Genomic DNA, 20799 nt, shown 5'->3' with positions numbered 1-20799 from the left:
ATGCATCATGCTGGGCTAGTGGCAAAGACAACCTTATAAAAGCATCTTGAAGTATCTTGTTCTGAAGTTCCATATGGTATCTTGAATGTTTGGAAAATGAGCAGACTAAATCTCTTCTCCTCAAACTGTCATCTTCAGCCTGGAGTTACTATTTAATACACAGTGTGGCAGTAGAAAAAAGAAATGCATCTTATCTAATGGCATTTGCTTTTCTTGTTTAGAATGTGTAGTCCTATTGTAGTGTGGAATAATCTAATCAATATGTATAAGCTTGGAACATCCGAGCATGTGCTGAGGATGTAGTTTTATTGCATCTTATAATGTCTTGCAGCATATATGGATGCACTGTAGCACTGGAAGATCTTGGGTTTCACCTTTGTGTATTACATATTATAGTTTGCTAATAGCTTTGAAGAGCAAAATATCCAAGGCATCTGTTTAAAGGCATTGCCATCCTTTACTTTTTTTCCAAAATGTAAGGCCCAGCCTATCTTGGGCCTTATATTTTGTAAAGAATTACCCTTCTTTACCCTCGTGCCACTCCCACTCTAGCTATTTCCTGGTTTATGCTCAGATTTGTTCCTCCTGTAGTGCCAGTCTTTATTTTGAATTTCTGAATTACGTCCAGAAACTGTGATGTTATTTCCACCACAGCATTGTCAATAGTAAAACCCCAAGTATTTGTAAAACTACCTTTGATTAGGTACTTTTGCAAAGATTTGACAAATATTTTACAGCAATGTGTCTTTCCTGGTAGTTGCAAAGGAGACTTTAACAAAGGGTAAAGAAAGGCATATTTGGCTGTGACAGTCACCTTAAATTTTCTTTTGCTGATATTAGCCTTCCAGAGTAGCTTCAGTTTGCAGATCAAAATCATAAAATTAACTCTTTCCTGTTTTCTTTAAACTAAGGAATAGCTGTCTTTATTTTTCATCCTGATGAGCCATTGCAGGAGACATTGTTTAGAGGCTCAAGGGAAGGTCCAGTGTGGCCTTAGCCAGAAAGCTGCAGTTAAACTACTTCTGTTAGTTCCATGTGATATCAAGTTTAGTGCTAAAAAGACCACTTATTAGTGGTACAAAAACTTAAGATACTAAAAGGTACCTGAGATACTAAAAGTTACCTAAGATACTAAAAGGTGCCTAAGATATTAAACCAGATTTCTAAGCCTTACTTGACGGTTTTCCAATATCAAGAAATGTTGCTTTCTCGGGATACTCTTGTTTCAATGTAGACGCAATTACCAAAGTCTTCACCTGATGTGTCGGTGTTTATGTGCATTCATTATTTATTTTTTTACTATCCAGAAGCATTGCAGGTCCCTGCCTAGTTACAAAACACTGTTTTGCAATATGCAAAGGATGAAAATATGTTTTCCTTTTTCCCCCTTCCAGAAATCCTGGGCATAAAAAAAAGAAGCAATTGAGATGACTGAGGAAGGGAAAAGGTTGCCTTATTAGCCAGGTTTTGAAATTAAATGAAGAGGAGGTAGAAAGGTGCAGCTTCTCTTGCTACTCTGTACTAGCCAACCACTTGGCTAGGAAAACGCTTAGCAACCTTTTTTCCCTATGCTCTGTCGTGGTTTAAAACCATCCAGACAGCTCATTCACTCACTCCCCCCCCTTTCTTGCCCTCCCCCTGCTCCCGGAGGGACAGAGAGGAGAACTGAAAAGAATGCAACTCCCACGGGTTGAGATAAGAACAGTTTAGTAACTAAGGTATAACACAAATCACTACTGCTACCACCAATAATAACAATGATAAAGGAAATAACAAGGGAAGAGAATACAACACCTCAGCACCAGCTGACTGGTAACTTGCCCCCCAAGCCCGACCAAGCTCTGACCGATACCTCCTCCAACCCTGCAGTCCCAGCCCTTCCGGCTCACTCCCAGTTACATCCTGGGCATGACGTGCTGTGGTATGGAATACCTCTTTGGTCAGTTTGGGTCAGGTGTCCTGTCTCTGCTTCCTCCTGGCTTCCCCTCCTCCCTGGCAGAGCATGAGGCTCACAAAGTCCTTGGCCAAACCAAAACATCATTGTTATCAGCTCTGTTCCCAGGCCGAAAGTCAAAACACTGCACTGCACCAGCTACCAAGAAGGAGAAAAATGACTGCTACTGCTGAACCCAGGACAGCTCTTAGTTTTCAGCACCAGGAAGCAAAATAAGTTTAACCATCATAAGTATTTGGAGTGTGACTCCTGTGCTTGAGAAAAGAATATCAAGATGTTACCAGGGAAATGGGAAATAAAAAGAGGAACAGCTATGTTGAAGTCTATGAGGTTTTGTTATTTCCTGTCCCTCGATTCATGCATGGAGACTATAAAAAGCAGCATTTTGTACGTGACTATTTGTAACAACCTGTTTGTTGTATAGTATGTTGCAATGGTATGGTGCATGAGTAAGTCTAAATGCATTTCTTAGTATGTCTTACATGCTCAATTTTGTCTCGTTTGCTTTTTTTCCCCCATAAAATAGGATGTGGCAGCATTAGAGAGCCAGCCTTTACTTGGATTCACAGTCAGTGAAGTAAAAGATGAAAACTCAGAGTCTAGAGTGTTCCATTTACTGCACAAAAACACTTTATTTTATATATTTAAAGCAGATGATCCCCATTCAGCTCAAAAGTAAGAAACTATTTGATTTGTTACTTTTTTCTAGAAAATGGTTCAGAAATCATGAATATTAATGTTCACAGATTAAGCATATGTACAGAAAATGCATATTATAACATATGTAAACAAAACATTTAAATTACTTAAACATAAGGTCCTGGTTTCATTAGGACTTCTGAAATGCTTTGAATGAAGAAGCAGACTGTCCTTTGCAAAAGAATAAATATATGAGAATGAAAAAGTTTTAGAAAGGTAAAATAAAAAACCTTTCTTTTTTAGCCTATTCCTCTATCCCTGGTCTGCTGAAGTGAGAATTGAATGTTACCTTTGGAGAAATCAGAAAATGTGTTTTAAGAATTAACTGATGTGTCCCTTCTTTTATTTCCAGCTGTAAATTTTAATTATTTTTAATTAATATATGCCAGTGAAAATAAAGCAAACCCTACAAAGTAAGGGACACACGTTTGAAGTGTGTGTGCAGATATGCGTGAGCACCTAGGCATGCTTAGTACGTTCAGACCAAAAGCTTGAATTCAAAGAATACTTACACAAGCTGTTTCATTTAAAGTCCTGCTGATGTGTCTGAGTTTGGAGTCATATTTATCAATGTATGTATTATGTGTGATTTATATGAAATAACCTAGAAGCTTGGGCATTAATCAGGAGACAATATTTGCTATATGAATCATGGAGTAACTAGAATTCAGCGTGGAAGCAGTAGATTAATCTTGCCTGTATGCTTATCTTATATGACTGGTTTCACTGCAGTTCTCCCAAATGAATTTTACATTAATACAATAGATGTCATGTGCTAACTAGTCCATTATTAATACTTAAGCATTCAAAGGGCTGCATGAATAGTTTTGTGCAAATAGGGATATTCAAGAAAACAAAATAGCACAACTGAAAATTCTGAACAGCTGCAAACATGCTTAAATACACTTCTCTACACAAAATCTGTAAGTCGTTAATTGATTTTGGGGGGTATTTTGTCTTGCAGATGCATACAAATATTTTCTTGTTAGTTACAATACCATTCCCTTGTTTCCACTGTGTCCTTATTCGTACTGTATAAAACAAAACTAAAAAAAGATCCAAGGCATTCAATAGCATTGTTTTCCTATTCAGACAATTGTTTTTTTTCATCAGTAGGAAAACTTGAAATTGGACATACTCTTTTTTACTCTAGCTAGGAATAACGTTCAGTACCTTAAAATGCAAGCTTTGTTTGAGTAATATTGTTAGGAGACTTATGCTGAACCTCTAGAATAAATGCTGCTTTGATAGCATTAAAAAAAAACCAAAGAACATGCTGTTGGCCTGTTTACATCAGCGGACGCTATTTTGTCCAACTAGGGCCAAGAAAATCTCTCTGTATCTGTGTAAGTACAGTAATAAATTTTAACAAGACGTTTACTGCTAGAGCTGATAAATTTCTTAGTCCAGTACTGCCTTCAATGCTTCTATCATCTGGCCTTGTACTGATAACTAATACATCTCTAGCAAGCTTTGTATGTTTGGACTCACTGAATGTATTTCTGGCATTTGCACAAACAGACCAACTGCTAATGCCAGTATGATATTATTTCTTGTGTGGATCTGTAGCTAGTCAAAACAGTGTGATTTACACTTTTACCAGCAACTGCCTAACAGTGTTTAATTTTCTAATAGGTGGATAGAAGCTTTTCAAGAAGGCACCATATTATAGCAGTGTCAGCATCGTGTCTGCAAGCTTAAAGGAAAATGTCCAGGAATGGTGGTAAAACAGAGTACAGCAGCTGTTCAAAGAAATGGAATCCTGCCGTCTCAGCTTCCACAAAATTGTATATTTGTCAGGATTAGCAGTTGTTGCATTTTTAGTGTAAGGTAATATTTTTTTAAAGAACTGTGTGTATTTCTGTGTTGATACAAAATATGTTATTTATTAAATTCCAGTGTTTACTTAAATGGTCAGAATGATTTGTGAGGTCTGCTCTGAGGTCCAAAGTGCCCGTGTCTTCAGAATGGTGAGGGGTTGGTCAACATATTCCTAAAGTTTATTTAAAAAAAAAAAAACAAACAACAAAACAAAACACAAAACAAATCTGTTGCAGTTGTACAGTTCCTCATTATTTGTGTATAGGTCATGAATTGCCGATGCTCACTTTGCAAGTTAGCAAGAACAGATTAGAATAGGAATTGCAAAGATTCTGGATCTTTGTTGGCTTTGTAAACTCCTTTATGAGAAGTTGTATGATACTGCTGCTCCTTTCCTTGAATGGCAATTGAAATCTTGCTTACCAGTACATTAAAACAGTACAATGAATTCTGTATCACAGAAACAATGCAAAATAAAGTTCAATTACTACAAAAAGAGAAAAGGGAAAAATAATGTAAAACAGATTTTTGCAATTACAGAGATAAGGCACTAGAGCTTTTTCAGTATTACAGATGCCAAAGAGACTAAATGAGTTATCTTCAAACAATCACAGGGTGTATTTTCTTTTATGTTTCCAATAGTAATTTAAAGCAGAATGAAAAATACATTTTTGATACACAGGGAAAAGACAAAATATATTATTTGCTTCAAAACTTTGTGTCAAATGGGTTCTGTACGCAGCATGAAACACTGTATACTGTTCAAAGAACATTAAACAATATATGCACACACACACCCTTCCCCAAATTTTAAACTATATTTAAATATTATGTTTAAACTGGAATTGCCATACAAAGAAAACCCAGCTATTTTAGTGCAGATGGCATTGAAAATGTGTACAATTCTTTGAAATACCTTTTTTTGTTTACACTATGCTTTTTTCTGTTCGACACTTTAAAATACAATTCAGTTTTAGGTGTTAGGGTTTTTTTTCTTTAAGAAAATCATCAGTATACCTCATTAGGAAATAGTTACTGATGATTCTGGTGCATTTGTTCTATTTAATTTTTGAAATTTTTTTAACACTGTAATAGCATAAATGGAACTAGAACTATGAAAAAACATATGAAAGGAAGCCATTTTTATGTCAAGTGCATAAGTAGCCAGTTAATTTTACTGTATGAAACACTTCTCAGTATTCCTCTGAATCAAGCTAGTTGTGGTTAACAGAATTAAGAGCAATTCACTGTTAATTAATAGTTTGAATCGATGTTAACAGCTATTCTGTGGCCTCACAAAGGAAAGAGAATGCATAATAGAATAGTTAGTAGTCATCACAGGAAGGCCAAGAATGAAAATGCAAACCAAAATTCTCCTATTCCCTCAAATACCTCAAGATCAGGTCTAAGATACTAACTAGCTCTGAAGAAGCTTGATTTTCCAGAGCTTCTGTTGTTAATAGTGTGTTTGGAAGCCTATGTTAATGTTAAGCCAATGTTTAATGTTAAGTATACAAGTAATTTCATTGATTTCAGGCATTTCAGTAGAGTACCTTTCTGAATCAGGGACTTAAGGCTGTGGAGATCTGACCCTCACGAACGCTAGAGGTTTGACCAAATAGTGTTTCAAATTCAGTGTGAGTCTGATCAAAGCCTTTCTTCTCTTTTATTATTTTAATAGAAACATGATAAATTAATATTTTTCTTGTTATATATAAAGGGCCTTTACTTAGCTTCAGACAGCAGCTGGTTTTGAAAATTATGTAAGCTATTAGCATGTCTCTTCAGGGCGATTTCTGACATGGATTTTACTGTATCCTAAACAAAACCGATACCCAATATAACATAGATGAGATGTGGCTCTTCCAGTTAGTATTATCCAAGGGAAGAGCTTTTTAGTATTTTCATAGGGTCTGCACAAGAACTAAGATGCAAAGCCATGAACCAGCAAATGAATCAGATTTCGCTAGGAGCAAGCTAATTTAATTACAATTCATCATGTGATATTGATCTTCCTGTTGCAGAACAGAGCAATAAAAGTCAAAATGCGTACTGAATTAAGGCGCCCAAGTTCTGCTTCCTGTGGCGTTAAACTACCTCTGAGGATTTGGTGCAGAGTGAAAAAATAGTTTCAAGTGTTCTATGAAAATCAGAGGACTTCTTCCAGAAGCAGCTGATCAATCAAAAAAATCTTTCTGTGACAGAGATAGATTGACTGGAGCCTTAATAGTGTATACATTGCAGCCTAATTCTGTGTGAAATAAATTGTCTTTGTAAACATGTTTGAATTTTTCCCCTTTCTCCAGCACGAGTGGTTTGTGTCATATGAAGAACCCACAACATAGGCATTTTCGTAACATTTTCAGATGATTGCTTTTCAGGCTTACCTTATTTCTCCATCTCACCTCCCATTTTGATCCATTGCCATCAAAAGTAAAGTATTCACTTTTTGATTTGACTGAACACTAAAAAAAGACCAGAAGTTTTTAAACACCTGGCTACCTCTTCTTATAAGAATCTATAGCTAATAATTAATTTAAGATTGGTTAGTAGAGTATGAGACAAACATTAGCATGGAGTAATAGTTCTAGCATCTTTATTCTTGGATAAATGAAAGGTTCTAGGATCCTGAATTCTCTTTAACATTTTTTAACAAAAACTATTTTTTGTGCCCAAAGGACTTAAAACAAATGGATAGTTGAGCAGCTATAGAACACATTTTACTTAAATATTTTTTTGTGTGGAAAAACTGATTACTCAATTATGTATATTAATTACATCATAATGTAAAGAGATGTTTAGAAAGACATATTCAATGCCTTTGTTTGCCGTAACTGCTGTCCCCTGTATTTACCATCCAAATAGGCTTTTATTTGGAGCAGTCCTAAATTGTACTGTCTAAATGAACAAATAGAATCTTTATTTTGTAAATTAAAACAGTTTAAAGTTGTTGTAAATACTCCTGTGGATATGTATCATTTTTGTATAAATAAATTCACTTTAGTTGAATCTCCGTCTTTTTTAATCATGTTTTTTTATGTATTATGTAGTTTGTGTATTCAAACAGCAGAATTTGTCATTATCCTGCCCATCAGTCTTGCTTTAAAATTCATGTTTTGCCCTTACTAAGAGAAAACAGCCAGAAAATGTAAGCTGTGTGCACAGACTGACACTGCTGCTGGATTTGACCACCTGAAACATTAGTTCTAACAAGAGAGAGGACAAGAGGAAATGGTCTCAAGTTGTGCTGGCGGGGAGGGAGGTTAGATTGAATGTCGGGAAAAATTTCTCCACCAAAAGGGTTGTCAAGCATTGGAACAGGCTGCCCAGGTTGAATCACCGTCCCTGGAGGTATCTGAAAGATAATGCAGATGCAGCATTTAGGCACATTGTTTAGTGGTGGACTTGGCAGTGCTGGGTTAACAGTTGGTCTCGATCTTAAAGGTCTTTTCCAATGTAAATGATTCTGTGATTCTGTAAGTATTTTAGCAGGGCCTGTAAAGGAGAGATTTTTCTGTCAGGTTAGTTATGCTGCCTCCTTGTACTTCTCTGATGGATGTTTGAAAGCAGGTTTTTTTGGTAACTTGCATTTGCAGCATAAAGAGTTTTGCTTCTCTGCATGTTTTTGATAGGGATGTGTCTCTTGTAATCCTGGCTGACACAGCTCCATGCCTCTGCGATACAGATCAAGTATGAACTGGGTCACTTGCTAAAGGAAAAAAATCAAACCCATGTTTTATTGGTCACAGCAACATTTCTGCTCTATTGAATGTATCAGAATACTTGTCTGAAATAAGCTCTGGTTCAAATTCCTTGGTATTCGTTAAATTAAAGTGCAGTAAGTTCCTTCATTTATAAAGTGGATGTAAGGCTCAGGCCAGTTTAGGAAGTGACAAGTACTGTCAACTGAGAGTGTTATATCTGTCACTTTCAGGAAATGCTTAGCAAGTTAATTGCTCCAATTTAAAGTTTCTTTGTAAGGTTCATTTGCATTTGGCTTTTGGGCATGTGTCTGATCAAAAAGCAAACTGATGCCTGCATGTGCTAATTGAACTAGTTAGTGATCTTGAGCTAGAGTAGCCAGATGCAAGTGCAGCTATGGGACTAGGTAGGAAGTAGTGAAGCAACTGACAAGAATGATTTTATTCATAGCACATAAACTGGAGGTTTTTTCCTACCTCTGCTTCTCAGATGTTGATGCTTATGTCATCTGATTGTGTAAAATAGTCTAAATTAATTTCAGGTGATGAAATTGTGCATACAGCCCCGGTAGCCTAAATGATCCTGTAGTTCCTGCTGATCTCTAACCACAGCTATACCTTCATTGAACACGTGGAAAACGAGGGGGTGGAAAGGGACATATTTAAAGTATGTAACTCTTACTTAAGACGAAGGTTACTAAAATGATTAGAATAAATTAATTAATTCAACTTTGGTCCAAACGACTGTTGAGACACAGCCAGAGCAGCAGTTTTGGCGCATTTCTGAAAGCCCTGCTGCAGCGCGGTGTGCGCTCAGGAGCAGTCAGGCTCTGCTCCCCGCTGCCTTTCCAAGCCCTGCTCAGAGCAGCGCTGACATTTAATGAGGTACTTTGCTGCTGCCATGCTGGCAGGGAAAGACAGCTTTTCCCAGCGCTGCCGGCTGAACTGCTACAGTAACCGCGAGCGTGACTCGCACCGTGAGGCAGTGCTGTCGATGTCTCTCCACCATGTTTCATCTCTTCAAGTCTCACCTATGTGTGTGTCCCAGTGGGAAGATCCCACCGAGCTTCCCAAAGCTGACACACTGCCGTTTCCTTGGAGAGAACAGCAGTGGAGACACGGAGACTCGAGCTCTCCTCACGGGCACGGGGCTGTCAGAACCACGTGGGTCAGAGCCACGTTTCCCCATCTGTAAGGGATGCCACTTGCCCGCGGCACCTCTGCTCCCGGCGCTCCCCACAGCACCGCTCCAGGCCCGAGGCGGCAGCGCCGGTACCGACCGCTGCCCAACGCGGCAGGTGCCGGGGGGCCCAGGGCGGCCCCCAGCCCCCACCCCAGCAGCCCCCCAGCACCCCCAAGGCAGCCAGGCGCGAGCGCAAGCGCAGGCGCAGCCGCCGCGGCGGTGAGGGGCGGGGCGGCGCTGAGCCGAGGGGGCGGGGTCACGAACTCTGACCTCCGGGAGCCGGAGCCGCCGCTACCACCGCCGCCGCCAAATAAACCGGCCGAAGAGGCCGCCGGACCCACCAGGTGAGCCGCTCCTCCGGCAGCGGACGCGGCCATGGCCGTGCGCTAACGGTGCGTCCCTGCGCGGCTTCCGCGGCCTCCGCCGAGCATGGCGCCGGGCGCCGCCCGTCCCGCCTCAGGCCTCGGCGCGTCCCGCGGGCGGCCCCGCGCCCCCCGACCTTTCACCTACAGGAACCGCTTGCGCCTCCCGCCGCCCCGCATCCGGGCGGCGCCGTCCGCTGCTCGCCGCCAGCTCGGCGGGCTCCGGCCGCTCCCGCTGCCGAGAGGCAGCCGCGGGGGGAGGCGGCGGTGGGCGATGCCACCCTCACGCTGGGCTCCGGCCCCGCGCAGCCATTTTGTGAGGGGCCCGCTGGGGAGGCCGAGTCCGGCTGCTGCCTCGCCGCAGCTCCGCGGAGCGCCCCGGGGAGCGGAGAGGCGAGGGGGAAGGTTGGGGGTGGTTTGGGGTAAGATGGGCCTGGGAGCTGGGCGGAAGCTGGGCCGCCGCGATGCTCTCTCCCTTCCCCCTTTCCCCTCCCCGCCCCATCGGCGACGGCCGTGCATGGCGTCAGGCCCCCCCGGGGGCTGACCGAGCTCCCGACCCCCGGCCGCTTTGTGCCTGTCGTCTCCGTCACACAGCCGGTTCGCTCCTCTCAGATAGCGCTGGCGGCTGTCTGGGTTCGTTTGGGTTAAGGTAGTAAGTTCTGCATAACGCCCGGTAGTGTTTTTGTTGTGGCAGATGACACTGTCGCTGGTCCGTGTTTTGTGTCGTTGGGTGGGGGTTTGCTTCTGGGCTCTTCCTTCTCTCACTGCTGCAACGTATTGTCCTAACTATGAAAAGCACTGCCCTGTATCATAGGATGGACTTAGGTTTGCACTTTATGCAGGGAAGAGAGGAGGTGGCATGTGTTGTGTAAATAAACTTGAGAAACAGAGAAGGAGAAAAAAAAAGCTTTCGATACCGGTTTTACTACAAGACGAGCGTGTGGGCATGATTCTTGAAAGCCTGAGCTGGGCATTCTTCATATGTGAAAACTGCTCTGAAGTTATTGATAGAGCATCAGCAAGGGGGACTGGAGAAAGTGGTGTAGTAGGAGGAGCTGCATCTCAAAAAATGAGATGGTAGAGAATTCAAATAGTTTTCTGTAGGGCAGCTTCCTGGTTTTGGAGTCGCCATTATGTAAGTAAAAACAGAAGTACTGGGGGAGGCAAACCATCACATTACTGTGCTGGGTGAGGCAGTGTTCACCTGGTGACACTTCTGTGCTTTGTATTTTGGGTGGCTTTTTCTGTAACAGTATTTCTACCTGAAAATAATTCTGTAAATTGTTGTAGCCCCCTATTAGTCCATGTTGGCCAGTTGTGACACAGGCATTTAACCCGCAGCTTTCTCCTTGACTGTACAGCTTTCCTCAGTATGCTTGTTTGAGGGAAGTCCTAAGGTCTGTGAAATGTCTGACTGCTTCTATCCATAGCTCTTTCTCCAGAGGCATTACAGACCCTCTCTTATCACAGGACTGAGGTTCATCTGATGGTGCTCAGCTGTATGTGTACATATACATGGTAATACAGGGAACATAACTGACATCACCTGGCATGGTGTACAGTCCTCAGCTGCTTCTGCAGTTCATTCAGGCTGCTCTATCCGCATGATTGGGCACCATTTGCTAAGTGTGTTGCATTCTGCAAGAACAGATCGAGATGTTTTTTACAGAAGAGTTAACAGTAGATAAATTAACTGGCTTTATCTCTTCCCCTCAAATCTTCTTAACACTTGTTTTTCTTACTGGTTTTGTTTTCTTGTGAAGTGTTGCCTTGAAGAGAATGAATATGGTGGAAATGCAGTGGGAGTTCTGATGTCTTTAAGAATAACCATAGCCTAGGCTAGATTGTGGGTTAGCAGGGGGAGACTGGGTTTTGTTTTGGTTTGGGTTTTTATTTTACTTTTTTTAAAGCCTACCTTGGTTTCTCTGATCAAGTTTCTCGGCCTCTGAAGAGAAAGCCCTGAACACCATGGGTAACTCTGAAGCTGACTTTGCTTTGGGGGAAAAGGGCTTGGACCAGACGACCTCCAGAAGTCCCTTTCAACACGAATTTATTTCATGACTGTGTTGTGTTATTGAAGTTGGAGGGGAGAGGAGCATGGGGAGCAAAAGCCAAACAAAAACCCACTGATACTATGGCATGCTGTTAAATAATTCACATGCAAAATACAGAATGCTTAAAGCTAATGTGCTAGTTCAGTGAATACTGGCTTTCACCTGTAATGTGAAATCTAAATATTTACACTGGGAAGATTAGTCTGCTTGTTCCTTATGCTGATACTCAATTTTCATTTTGATTCACTGTGTGCTTATTGTATTATGCAATTAAAGATTGTGCAGCCAGTGAAATTGCTGGAGTTTCCTTATGGTTTGTGAAGGAAGGCAGTCTCCCTAAAGAAAGTAACCCGTATCTAATGTCTGGGTCAGAAAAAATCTTGAAAACAGCCAGCAACCCCTGCTGAAAGGGAGCTGAACTGTGTATAAGAAATAGAGCAAGGTCAAATCTTTAGCTTGTACACATTTCTTCTGCTGGTGGACAAAGTATGGATCTCTGCTGGCAGTGCTGCATCTGACAAAGGGTATGTGCCTTTCCTGCTTCAGTAGGCACCAGGGCTTAACTGGTTTTAATAGTAAGCTTTGCTAACCTGAGTGATTTTTGGTTGATGCAGGTCAGGGAGCTCTCATGTGAGTATCTGCTTTGCCAGGCCTGTGAGGGTATTAATATCCCCTCTGAGGGTGGGCGCAGGGGCCAAACCTGTGGCTGGCACAGGTATCTGCCTGTGCTTTTTTGTCAGACACAGGCTGCAGCATGCAACCCAACAGTGACCGTCAGGGAAAACCGGACAAGTTATCTTCTGGTGCTGTTTCAAGCTGGTTTTGGCACTTTAACCTTGTGCCTGTACATTATTGGCATAAGGTGAGCTGCAAAGCAGAATTTAATCAGTGTGAGAATGACTGGTAAAACTGCAGAAGTACAGTTAATCAAAATCGTACTCTTGTGTATGCAGACCTGTCCATATTTTTACTCTTCCAGTCGTCAGCTTCTCGTTCCAGATATTGCTGTGTTACATAGTACTCACCAAACTCTTAAAGCAACAAAGGATTTATCTTCTGAAGGATCAACTCTTCATTTCCAGCACTTTGAGACCAGAGGGTTGCTTGCGCTTTCTGCACAAGTCCCATGTGTCTTATGATGTAGCGCTGCAGATTTTGTAATGAAGTACGCTTTTTCCTGAAAACGGTGGTCTAAGAACTGCCTATATCTATATATCACATTTTATATCACTATTTAGATTAATTTTGCTGGTTTGGCCAGGGCTTCTCTGAAAGACTCTTCAAATTTGGCTAACTTAAATTACTCTTGTTCAACTTGATAGGGAGATAGGCAGGACTAAGCTGAGTATTTGACAGCCTCTGTAGAAAGTTAAACGAGAAACTCAAAAAACATAAACCACCAAAAAACTAAAGCCAAACCCTCTGCTGTTGTCATATTAGCTATAATTAACGGTTATTTAATTCCAAGTAAGTTGAGGTTGTGGTTTATAGCTTAGCAGCAACTTTGTGGTGTGAAAACTGCTCCATTTATTTTGGTGATGTTTCCTTTGAAGTACTAGCAGGACAGTGTGTCAACATGACTAATGCTTTCACTCTTGACTGATTTCATCTGTTTTTAGTTTTTTTTTTTCCTAATATGCTTTACAAGTGTGTTGATAGGAACTAAAAAACCAAACCAAAAGAACCCCAAACAAAAACCCAGGCACACCCCTTTAACAAAATCTGATCCTGTGGAGCTGATAAGGGGTGGGGGGGAAGAAACGGGGAAGATGTGGATGATGATATTTTTATCTGAAACAGTGTCAACACTGATTTACTGTACTGAAAGGATCTGTGTGAAACTCGGGGCGGGAGGGGGAGGGTGTTTCATTTGAAGGCAGTTTCTGTGGATGTGAATGTGTGCAAGTAGTACTGCTGAATACGTATGCATGTCCTTTCCATAGTGTACTTTCATGTATCAACTGTCTCATCTATGGCTGTAATTCAGTGAATACCCCAAGCAGTCATCTCGCACCGTGACTATGGGCAGTTTGGTATTATGAATAAGCTCTTGTAACGTTATGGGCATTTTCCACAAGAAATGCTTTTATTTCTGCTACTAACTGCTTTTTTGTGTGTGTTACATGTAGCAATTAGATGCAGGGTAAATCAATTCAGAAGATGAGCTTACCTTACAGCTTTATAACTGTGAGGTGAAATGGAGAGGGGGACAAAGCTGTCAGGCAGGATTGGGACTGCACCTTTGTGAAATGCTGTATCTATTCTACAGTAGATTTAATGCCTCAGTGTGTTTGGAAAGAAGGATTTGCACTTGCTATGCTGTGTTAATGTAATCTTTGTGTGCCAGGTAGAACTGACCTGGTCTGGATCATTGTGCAGCTTCAGCTCTGGTGCAGGGAACCAGTTTTGTCCTTTTTCTTTGTGTACCAATACAGGATGATGCGGGCTTCGGGTGCAGATGCGGGCTTCGGGTGCAGATGCGGGCTTCGGGTGCAGATGCGGGCTTCGGGTGCAGATGCGGGCTTCGGGTGCAGATGCGGGCTTCGGGTGCAGATGCGGGCTTCGGGTGTGTCCTGGGTTCCGCAGTAGCAGTCATGTTTTTCCTTTGTGTTAACTGGTGCAGTGCAGTGTTTTGACTTTCAGCTCGGGAACAGAGCTGATAACAAGGGTATTTTGGTTTGGCCAAGGACTTTGTGAGGCTCATGCTCTGCCAGGGAGGAGGGGAGGCTGTGAGGAAGCAGAGATGGGGCGCCTGACCCGGGCTAGCTGGGGAGGTATTCCATACCACAGCACGTCATGCCCGGGGTGAGGGGTAACTGGGAGTTACCCGGAAGGACAGGGGTTCCGGGTGGAACTCGTTTTCTTGGCCGGTGGTATCGTATTCTCTTCCCTTGTTATTTTCCCTTATCATTGTTGTAGCTGATAGTAGCGGTGGTGATTTGTTGCTGGACTGTTTTTGTCTCGACCCGTAGGAGTTGCACTCTCTCGATCCTCCTCCCCGTTCCTCTGGGAGCGGGGAAGGGGAGAGCCCCGGTGCGGGGAGGCGGGGGGGGAGACGGACACGGACCTCGATTGTTGTCAGCTCGGCACCACTCACTGGGAGTGAGTGAACAAGCTACCTGACTGGGTTTAAACCACGACAGGGTGCAGATGCGGGCTTCGGGTGCAGATGCGGGCTTCGGGTGCAGATGCGGGCTTCGGGTGCAGATGCGGGCTTCGGGTGCAGATGCGGGCTTCGGGTGCAGATGCGGGCTTCGGGTGCAGATGCGGGCTTCGGGTGCAGATGCGGGCTTCGGGTGCAGATGCGGGCTTCGGGTGACGTGACAGCAGCTTGATCTCATTAAATAGCTCTCTTCTTACCTAGTTCTGGCCTGTAGCCAGTGCTCATGTGAATGGCCTCAGTTTGCAGACAGCCCCCCTTGCCTATCCTCCTGTCTCCTTATCGTAGAATCATAGAATAGTTAGGGTTGGAAAGGACCATAAGATCATCAAGTTCCAACCCCCCTGCCATGGGCAGGGACACCTCACAGTAGACCATGTCACCCAAGGCTCGATCCAATCTGGCCTTGAACACTGCCAGGGATGGAGCATTCACCACTTCCCTGGGCAACCCATTCCAGTGCCTCACCATCCTCACAGTAAAGAATTTCTGCCTTATATCTAATCTAAACTTCCCCCTTTTTAAGTTTTAACCTGTTACCCCTTGTCCTATCGCTACAGTCCCTAATGAAGAGTCCATCCCCAGCATCCCTATAGCTCCCCTTCAGATACTGGAAGGCTGCTATGAGGTCTCCACACAGCCTTCTCTTTTTCAGGCTGAACAGCCCCAACTTTCTCAGCCTCTCTTCATACAGGAGGTGCTCCAGTCCCCTGATCATCCTTGTGGCCCTCCTCTGGACTTGTTCCAACAGTTCCATGTGCTTTTTATGTTGAGGACACCAGAACTGCACACAATACTCCAGGTGAGGTCTCACAAGAGCAGAGTAGAGGGGCAGGATCACCTCCTTCGACCTGCTGGTCACGCTCCTTTTGGTGCAGCCCAGGATACAGTTGGCTTTCTGGGCTGCAAGTGCACACTGAAGCCAGCTCATGTTCATTTTCTCATCGACCAACACCCCCAAGTCCTTCTCCACAGGGCTGCTCTGGATCTCTTCTCTGCCCAACCTGTAGCTGTGCCTGGGATTGCTCTGACCCAGGTGTAGGACCTTGGCATTGTTAAACTTCATAAGCCCACCTCACAAGTGTGTCAAGGTCCCTCTGGATGGCATTCCTTCCCTCCAGGGTATCAACCAAACCACACAGCTTGGTGTCATCGGCAAACTTGCTGAGGGTGCACTCAATCCCACTGTCCATGTCAGCAACGAAGATGTTGAACAAGACCGGTCCCGACACCGATCCCTGAGGGACACCACTCGTTACTGGTCTCCAGCCGGACATTGAGCCATTGACCGCAACTCTTTGCGAGCGTGAGGGTTTTCCTATCTGTCTGTAGAGTGCTTCATCCACAGATTCCTCTTGATCAGGCGGTCTGTAACAGATCCTCACAATAATGCCCCCCTTAGCTGTTCTCCCTTTAACCCTGACCCACAAACTGTTGACTGCTCACCAGTCTTTCCTTTTCCTTGTCCTTTGTGGGGCTGGTGGGCTGAATCAGCTCTGTAACTGTTCAGGCAGGTTCTAGAGACTGCATGATGAAGCAGCAGGAGCCCAGGGCTAGAAGGGAAGTGACCCATTAGTGGTAAGAATGACTTGGCAGTCTCCTCAAAGCTTATCCTAACAGTTCTGTTTTCTCACTTCTCCCACTGTAGCACTTTTGAGAGTAATCATTCGAAATTAATTGTACAGGCATGCTTGCAGATACATCTCTTCCTCTATTGCCCTGTGCCTTTTAATTACTCCCTTATGCTTTTGCAAGCATCTCATCTTCCCTTGCATGCCTGCAGGTTTAGCTGCTTCAGTTTTCTGTTACTATCTCTTACATATGTAGTCTCTAAATCTTGATGTCATGCAAATTTAGTAAACAGTATCTAACTGGGTGTTAAGAGTCACATAAATATTCCTTAGTTCATTGGTAAGGAGAATGTTACTCCTTTAAATCTGCCAACTGTTCTACTGTCTTGAGCAATATGGCTTGTAGAGTCATAATCCAGGAATAGTTTATCTAGTTTGCTGTGTAATGCTCTTTTATGAAGCATTAAGCAGAGTAGTGTCATTGTTTCACAGATGTGTTTGGATTCCTTGGCTTAATTTATTATCTGTGAAGCATTGCAGAATACTGTTGTGAAGTAGAAGGGAATGCTAGTACGAGTAACAAAGCCAGCTAGCTAGCACTCTTAGTCCTAGATGTATTGTTACATGCTTTCTATTTTATGTATAGGTGTTTATTAAACAAGTTTGGCACAGGTTATGCTGAATTCTTAATTAGTATATGATTTTGAGAATGGAAATGAGGACTAGTTTCCATTTTAAGGTACAGAGCAGTGTAATGACCTGAGCTAAAATAGTGAATTCTTAATTCATTTTCGGAGATCAGTTGAAGTAATTTTCTATGGAAGCGGTATGAGTATAGAGATTAAGAAAGTTTCTTCTAAGAAGGAATACTTTTAGAGTTCCACTATATTAACCTTTTGAGCTTTCCTAAAAAGTCAAGCTGATCTTCTGTATTTGTTTCCCCTGTGATAGAAGAACAGAAAGTGGACAGTAATTCCTGCAGTCATAACTAGTTAACGAGCCTGTACCTCAGAAGTGTCTAAAGTTCTTATGTAACTTTTAGTTTAAATGTGCATCTGACCTTCTACAGGAAAGACCCCGTTATTAACACACATCCCGTGTATATATGTAGTCATCAGAATCATTATGTGTTCCATTGTGTCAAGCTGGTTTGACAATGCCGGCAGGGTAAATTACTGCTCAAACTTTACAAGCATTGTTTTCACACCAGTAAAACTACACTGGTCAGTGTTGTGACATGTTTTGAAAAAAGTAAGTAAATTGAACATCTGGGATCAGCATAATTTTATCATCTAATATCTTCATACCAGTGTGGTTTCTTACTCATTTAAAGGGTGCTAAATCAGAATCAAGGTACTTAATAGTGGGGCAGCTATAACAGAAGTGCAGTATAATAGAACAAAAGATGTTTCACTTACATCAAATGGAAAGTCCAAGCATAAAGAAATATTCTTCCTGCTACTGCTTTAAAGTCCGTAGTTTACACTGATGTAACATTCTGAAATACTATTAGTAAGAACTTCCTACTGGGATAATTAAAGTTGTATAACCTTTGTCTCTGGAGAAGGATGTTGAATTAAACATTGGTGTCTTTTGGGTATAACTCTACTAGTGGAGAGGTTAGTGCTTCTGATTACCGACCATCAAATCTGCTGGCTGTTCTCGTGGGAATGTTTCCTAACCCATTTCAGTTGAAGTAAGCCAAAATCAATTTAAAAAGTAAGTCTTTCCTAAGTTATGTTGACTAAAGCATTGGAGAAACGCTGGCCCATGAAAACTGGGGAAGGAGTAAAGAAGAGTGGTTGAATTAGTGCAAGCTAATGAAAGTTTTCTGCTCATGTGGTGGCTTGTGGAAGGTATCTAAATTAGCAATGGAAAACCATTGGCAATGATGCTAGGCTCAACACCAGCAGTGAGCTAACACTGATGGTAGTGATGTATTGAAAAATAATTCTGACTTGCATTTCACCATGGAGTTTGCTAAGTCATTTACAATGGACATAAAATAATGATATTTACATACAGAGATTCCTGTTACATTTCATTTGAGTCTCAAGATTGAGGAGAGATACAGTAAATGCAATATTTGGAAACAGCTTAGTGCTGTTGTATTTATTGGTAGAAGCCCCTCTTGGAGTAGTAATAGAGCTGTAATATTATTACGGTTCTTTTAATTGTGGGATGTTATAAATAAGATCCTGACAGTATGTGCGGTTTTTCCATGTTGTGTTCTCTGGTCCCTTTTAGAATCCCAGCCCTTGTCCTTTCATTATTTTAGATGACTCGAGGAAGGAAATAAAAATGTGATTAGCAGTAGGTAGTGCCTGGATGAAGTTTAGTTTGTCTTTGTCTCTTTCCCTTTGAAAGAGGAACAATGCATTCACAAGCAAGAAAACATCAATTATTTGACTCAGTCTACTTCTTTCCTACACTAGCAATAAAAAAACATTTCTTATATGTTGTCTGATGTATGCTTTGAAGATGTGTGTCATGGTTTCGACAAGTGTGGAGAAGAGAGGCATATCTGAAATTGGGAAGATTCGCATTGGATGTGAACACCTTGAGGGCTACTTCCAGTTGCTGAAGATCAAAACGCAGACCATGGCAACAGTTAATTTAAATCTTTTTTTCTTTACTAGGAAATGAAGGTGTTTAATGAATATTTCCCAATTTCAGATAGCTTGATTTTAGGATATGTTCATAATTTCACACAAAAATGCAGCTTTGGGGAATGGTGACTGGAATAACTTGGAAGAAGATGCTTTTAAGAACATGAATAATGTGGTTAATTTTTAAGTTTCTGTAAACAGAAGAAAAAAAAAAGCTGTTTTTTCCACTTAATTCTTTGCAGGGATCTCTAAAGAGTGATTAAGCATACTCATACCTGATATGAAGGCAAACATAGATAAGTAAGCAAAAGGTGAACTACAAAACTTTCTACATCTGTCCCAAAGTTAGCTTAGAATGTCTCCACAGTGAGCTGCATCAAGCAGCTGGATGGGATGAGAACAAAGGGTGTAGTTTCATGGTGCAGCTGAACTGAATTACCAGCTCCCATCAACAACAATGGAAGGGGAGGTTTGCCTCCTCCTTAATCTTCATTTTTTTAACCCTCCCTCCTTTGAGTTATAACAACATGTTCTCCCTTTTGTCTGCAGTGGAATGAATCTGACTGCCAAGAAATTACTTCATTGTGCTTACCTAGCAGATGCTTGGTGCATTTCTGCTTGGTTAGTCTTTTTATCAAGTTGAATTATCTTAGTGTGTGGTCACCACCACCACCACAGTTTGGTCAGGGTGAGCAGGACCTCCTCTCAACCAGGGGTGAGCTGTAATTCTGTTCAAACTGCCTTTAAAACTATGCCCTGACATTGCAAGTAAGAAATAGGTTTCTGCCAGTTCAGTTTCTTGAACTGACTCCTCAGGGCATTATGTGTATACATACCAATGCCAGCACAAGAAGAGTTTAAATAATAAAGCAGAGATGGGGAACAGGATAGGAATGCCTGGCTTAGCCATTTTGGTAGTTGAGCTGCAGCATGAAGTGTTGTCTGAAAGTTTATCATTGAAACATTGGAGTTGGTGAGTTGTTTCACTATTACGCATGCTCTTCAGAGCAAAGTCACGTCATTTATTGGAGGTGATTAAAGTGAAGGTATCTCAGTACACAGTCCCATTATACAAATACTGGAAGTCACTGTGTTTAAAAAACAAAACAAAACCAGCACAAATAAACTGACCAACCCAGGGGATATATTGGCATTTATGCATTTTAAACAGCCTTAATTTTGTTTTCAGGCTTATTTCACTACAGAAGTTTGAAAACACATCATCAAAACAGGGAATCTCTTCTAGAAAGCCTCTTCCACTACTCTTAAAAGTAAAACAGAGTATGCTTGCTCCTAAGAGCAAGAATACAGGATGCCTATATCAATTCTGGATTTGGGGAAGCTGAGTATCTTCATTATTTTTATTAGCAGTGTTTGATAACACTGAATTAATAATAATGTGAAAATACCAGCTCTGTCTCATATTTACCCTTCTTGCTCACAAGAGAGATCTTGTTAAAGACAGATGTTAACATCAATACAGAATTCTGCCATAACCAGTACAAATTCTGCCATGCTCTTGGTGAGCATTTGGCAGTATGGCAAAGAACATAAAGTGCAATGTTGCAGAGATGCAGTACGGTTTAGTTCTGTATTGGGACTTGAAAAGGTCGACCAGTATCTGTTAACTGGCAGGCTGACTACTAAGAGGTTAAGAAGTCTGTTCTGGAAACTTTTTACTAGAG

The 20799-nt window shown here is 41.9% G+C and overlaps 3 protein-coding genes and 1 long non-coding RNA gene across 12 annotated transcripts in view; 3 read left to right on the top strand and 1 right to left on the bottom strand.

Annotated features, from left to right (window-relative positions):
• Positions 1-7483, top strand: part of FGD6 (FYVE, RhoGEF and PH domain containing 6) — a 75976-nt gene extending 68493 nt beyond the window's left edge. The window contains exons 20-21 of one of the 2 annotated variants that reach the window (XM_062611300.1): positions 2481-2629; positions 4289-7483. In XM_062611300.1, the coding sequence (XP_062467284.1) occupies positions 2481-2629; positions 4289-4325 (186 nt within the window). In that variant the 3' untranslated portion in view covers positions 4326-7483. The remainder of the gene's footprint in view (positions 1-2480; positions 2630-4288) is intronic. The other variant, XM_062611301.1, reaches the window with a different exon arrangement.
• METAP2 (methionyl aminopeptidase 2) overlaps positions 1-20799 on the bottom strand; it is a 258513-nt gene that overhangs the window by 191609 nt on the left and 46105 nt on the right. The window lies entirely within an intron of this gene.
• On the top strand, positions 711-2469 carry LOC134159867 (uncharacterized). The gene is made up of 2 exons (XR_009963337.1): positions 711-1578; positions 2146-2469. It is a non-coding gene; the product is annotated as an uncharacterized LOC134159867 (long non-coding RNA).
• Positions 9552-20799, top strand: part of NR2C1 (nuclear receptor subfamily 2 group C member 1) — a 52204-nt gene continuing 40956 nt past the window's right edge. For 3 of the 8 annotated variants that reach the window (XR_009963335.1, XM_062611297.1, XM_062611291.1), the window contains exon 1: positions 9577-9702. The gene's annotated coding sequence lies outside the window, so the exon portion shown is untranslated. Of the gene's footprint in view, positions 9703-10250; positions 10370-20799 lie in introns of those variants that run through there. The other 5 variants (XM_062611298.1, XM_062611295.1, XM_062611299.1 and 2 more) reach the window with 3 other exon arrangements.

The sequence above is a fragment of the Pezoporus occidentalis genome, unplaced genomic scaffold (genome assembly GCF_034315485.1).
Source record: "Pezoporus occidentalis ecotype Australia unplaced genomic scaffold, CSIRO_AGI_Poc_V1 ctg152, whole genome shotgun sequence".
Lineage (NCBI taxonomy): Eukaryota > Metazoa > Chordata > Aves > Psittaciformes > Psittacidae > Pezoporus > Pezoporus occidentalis.
The sequence above is the reverse complement of the archived record's forward strand: the minus strand, read 5'-3'. Positions and strand labels throughout refer to the sequence as shown.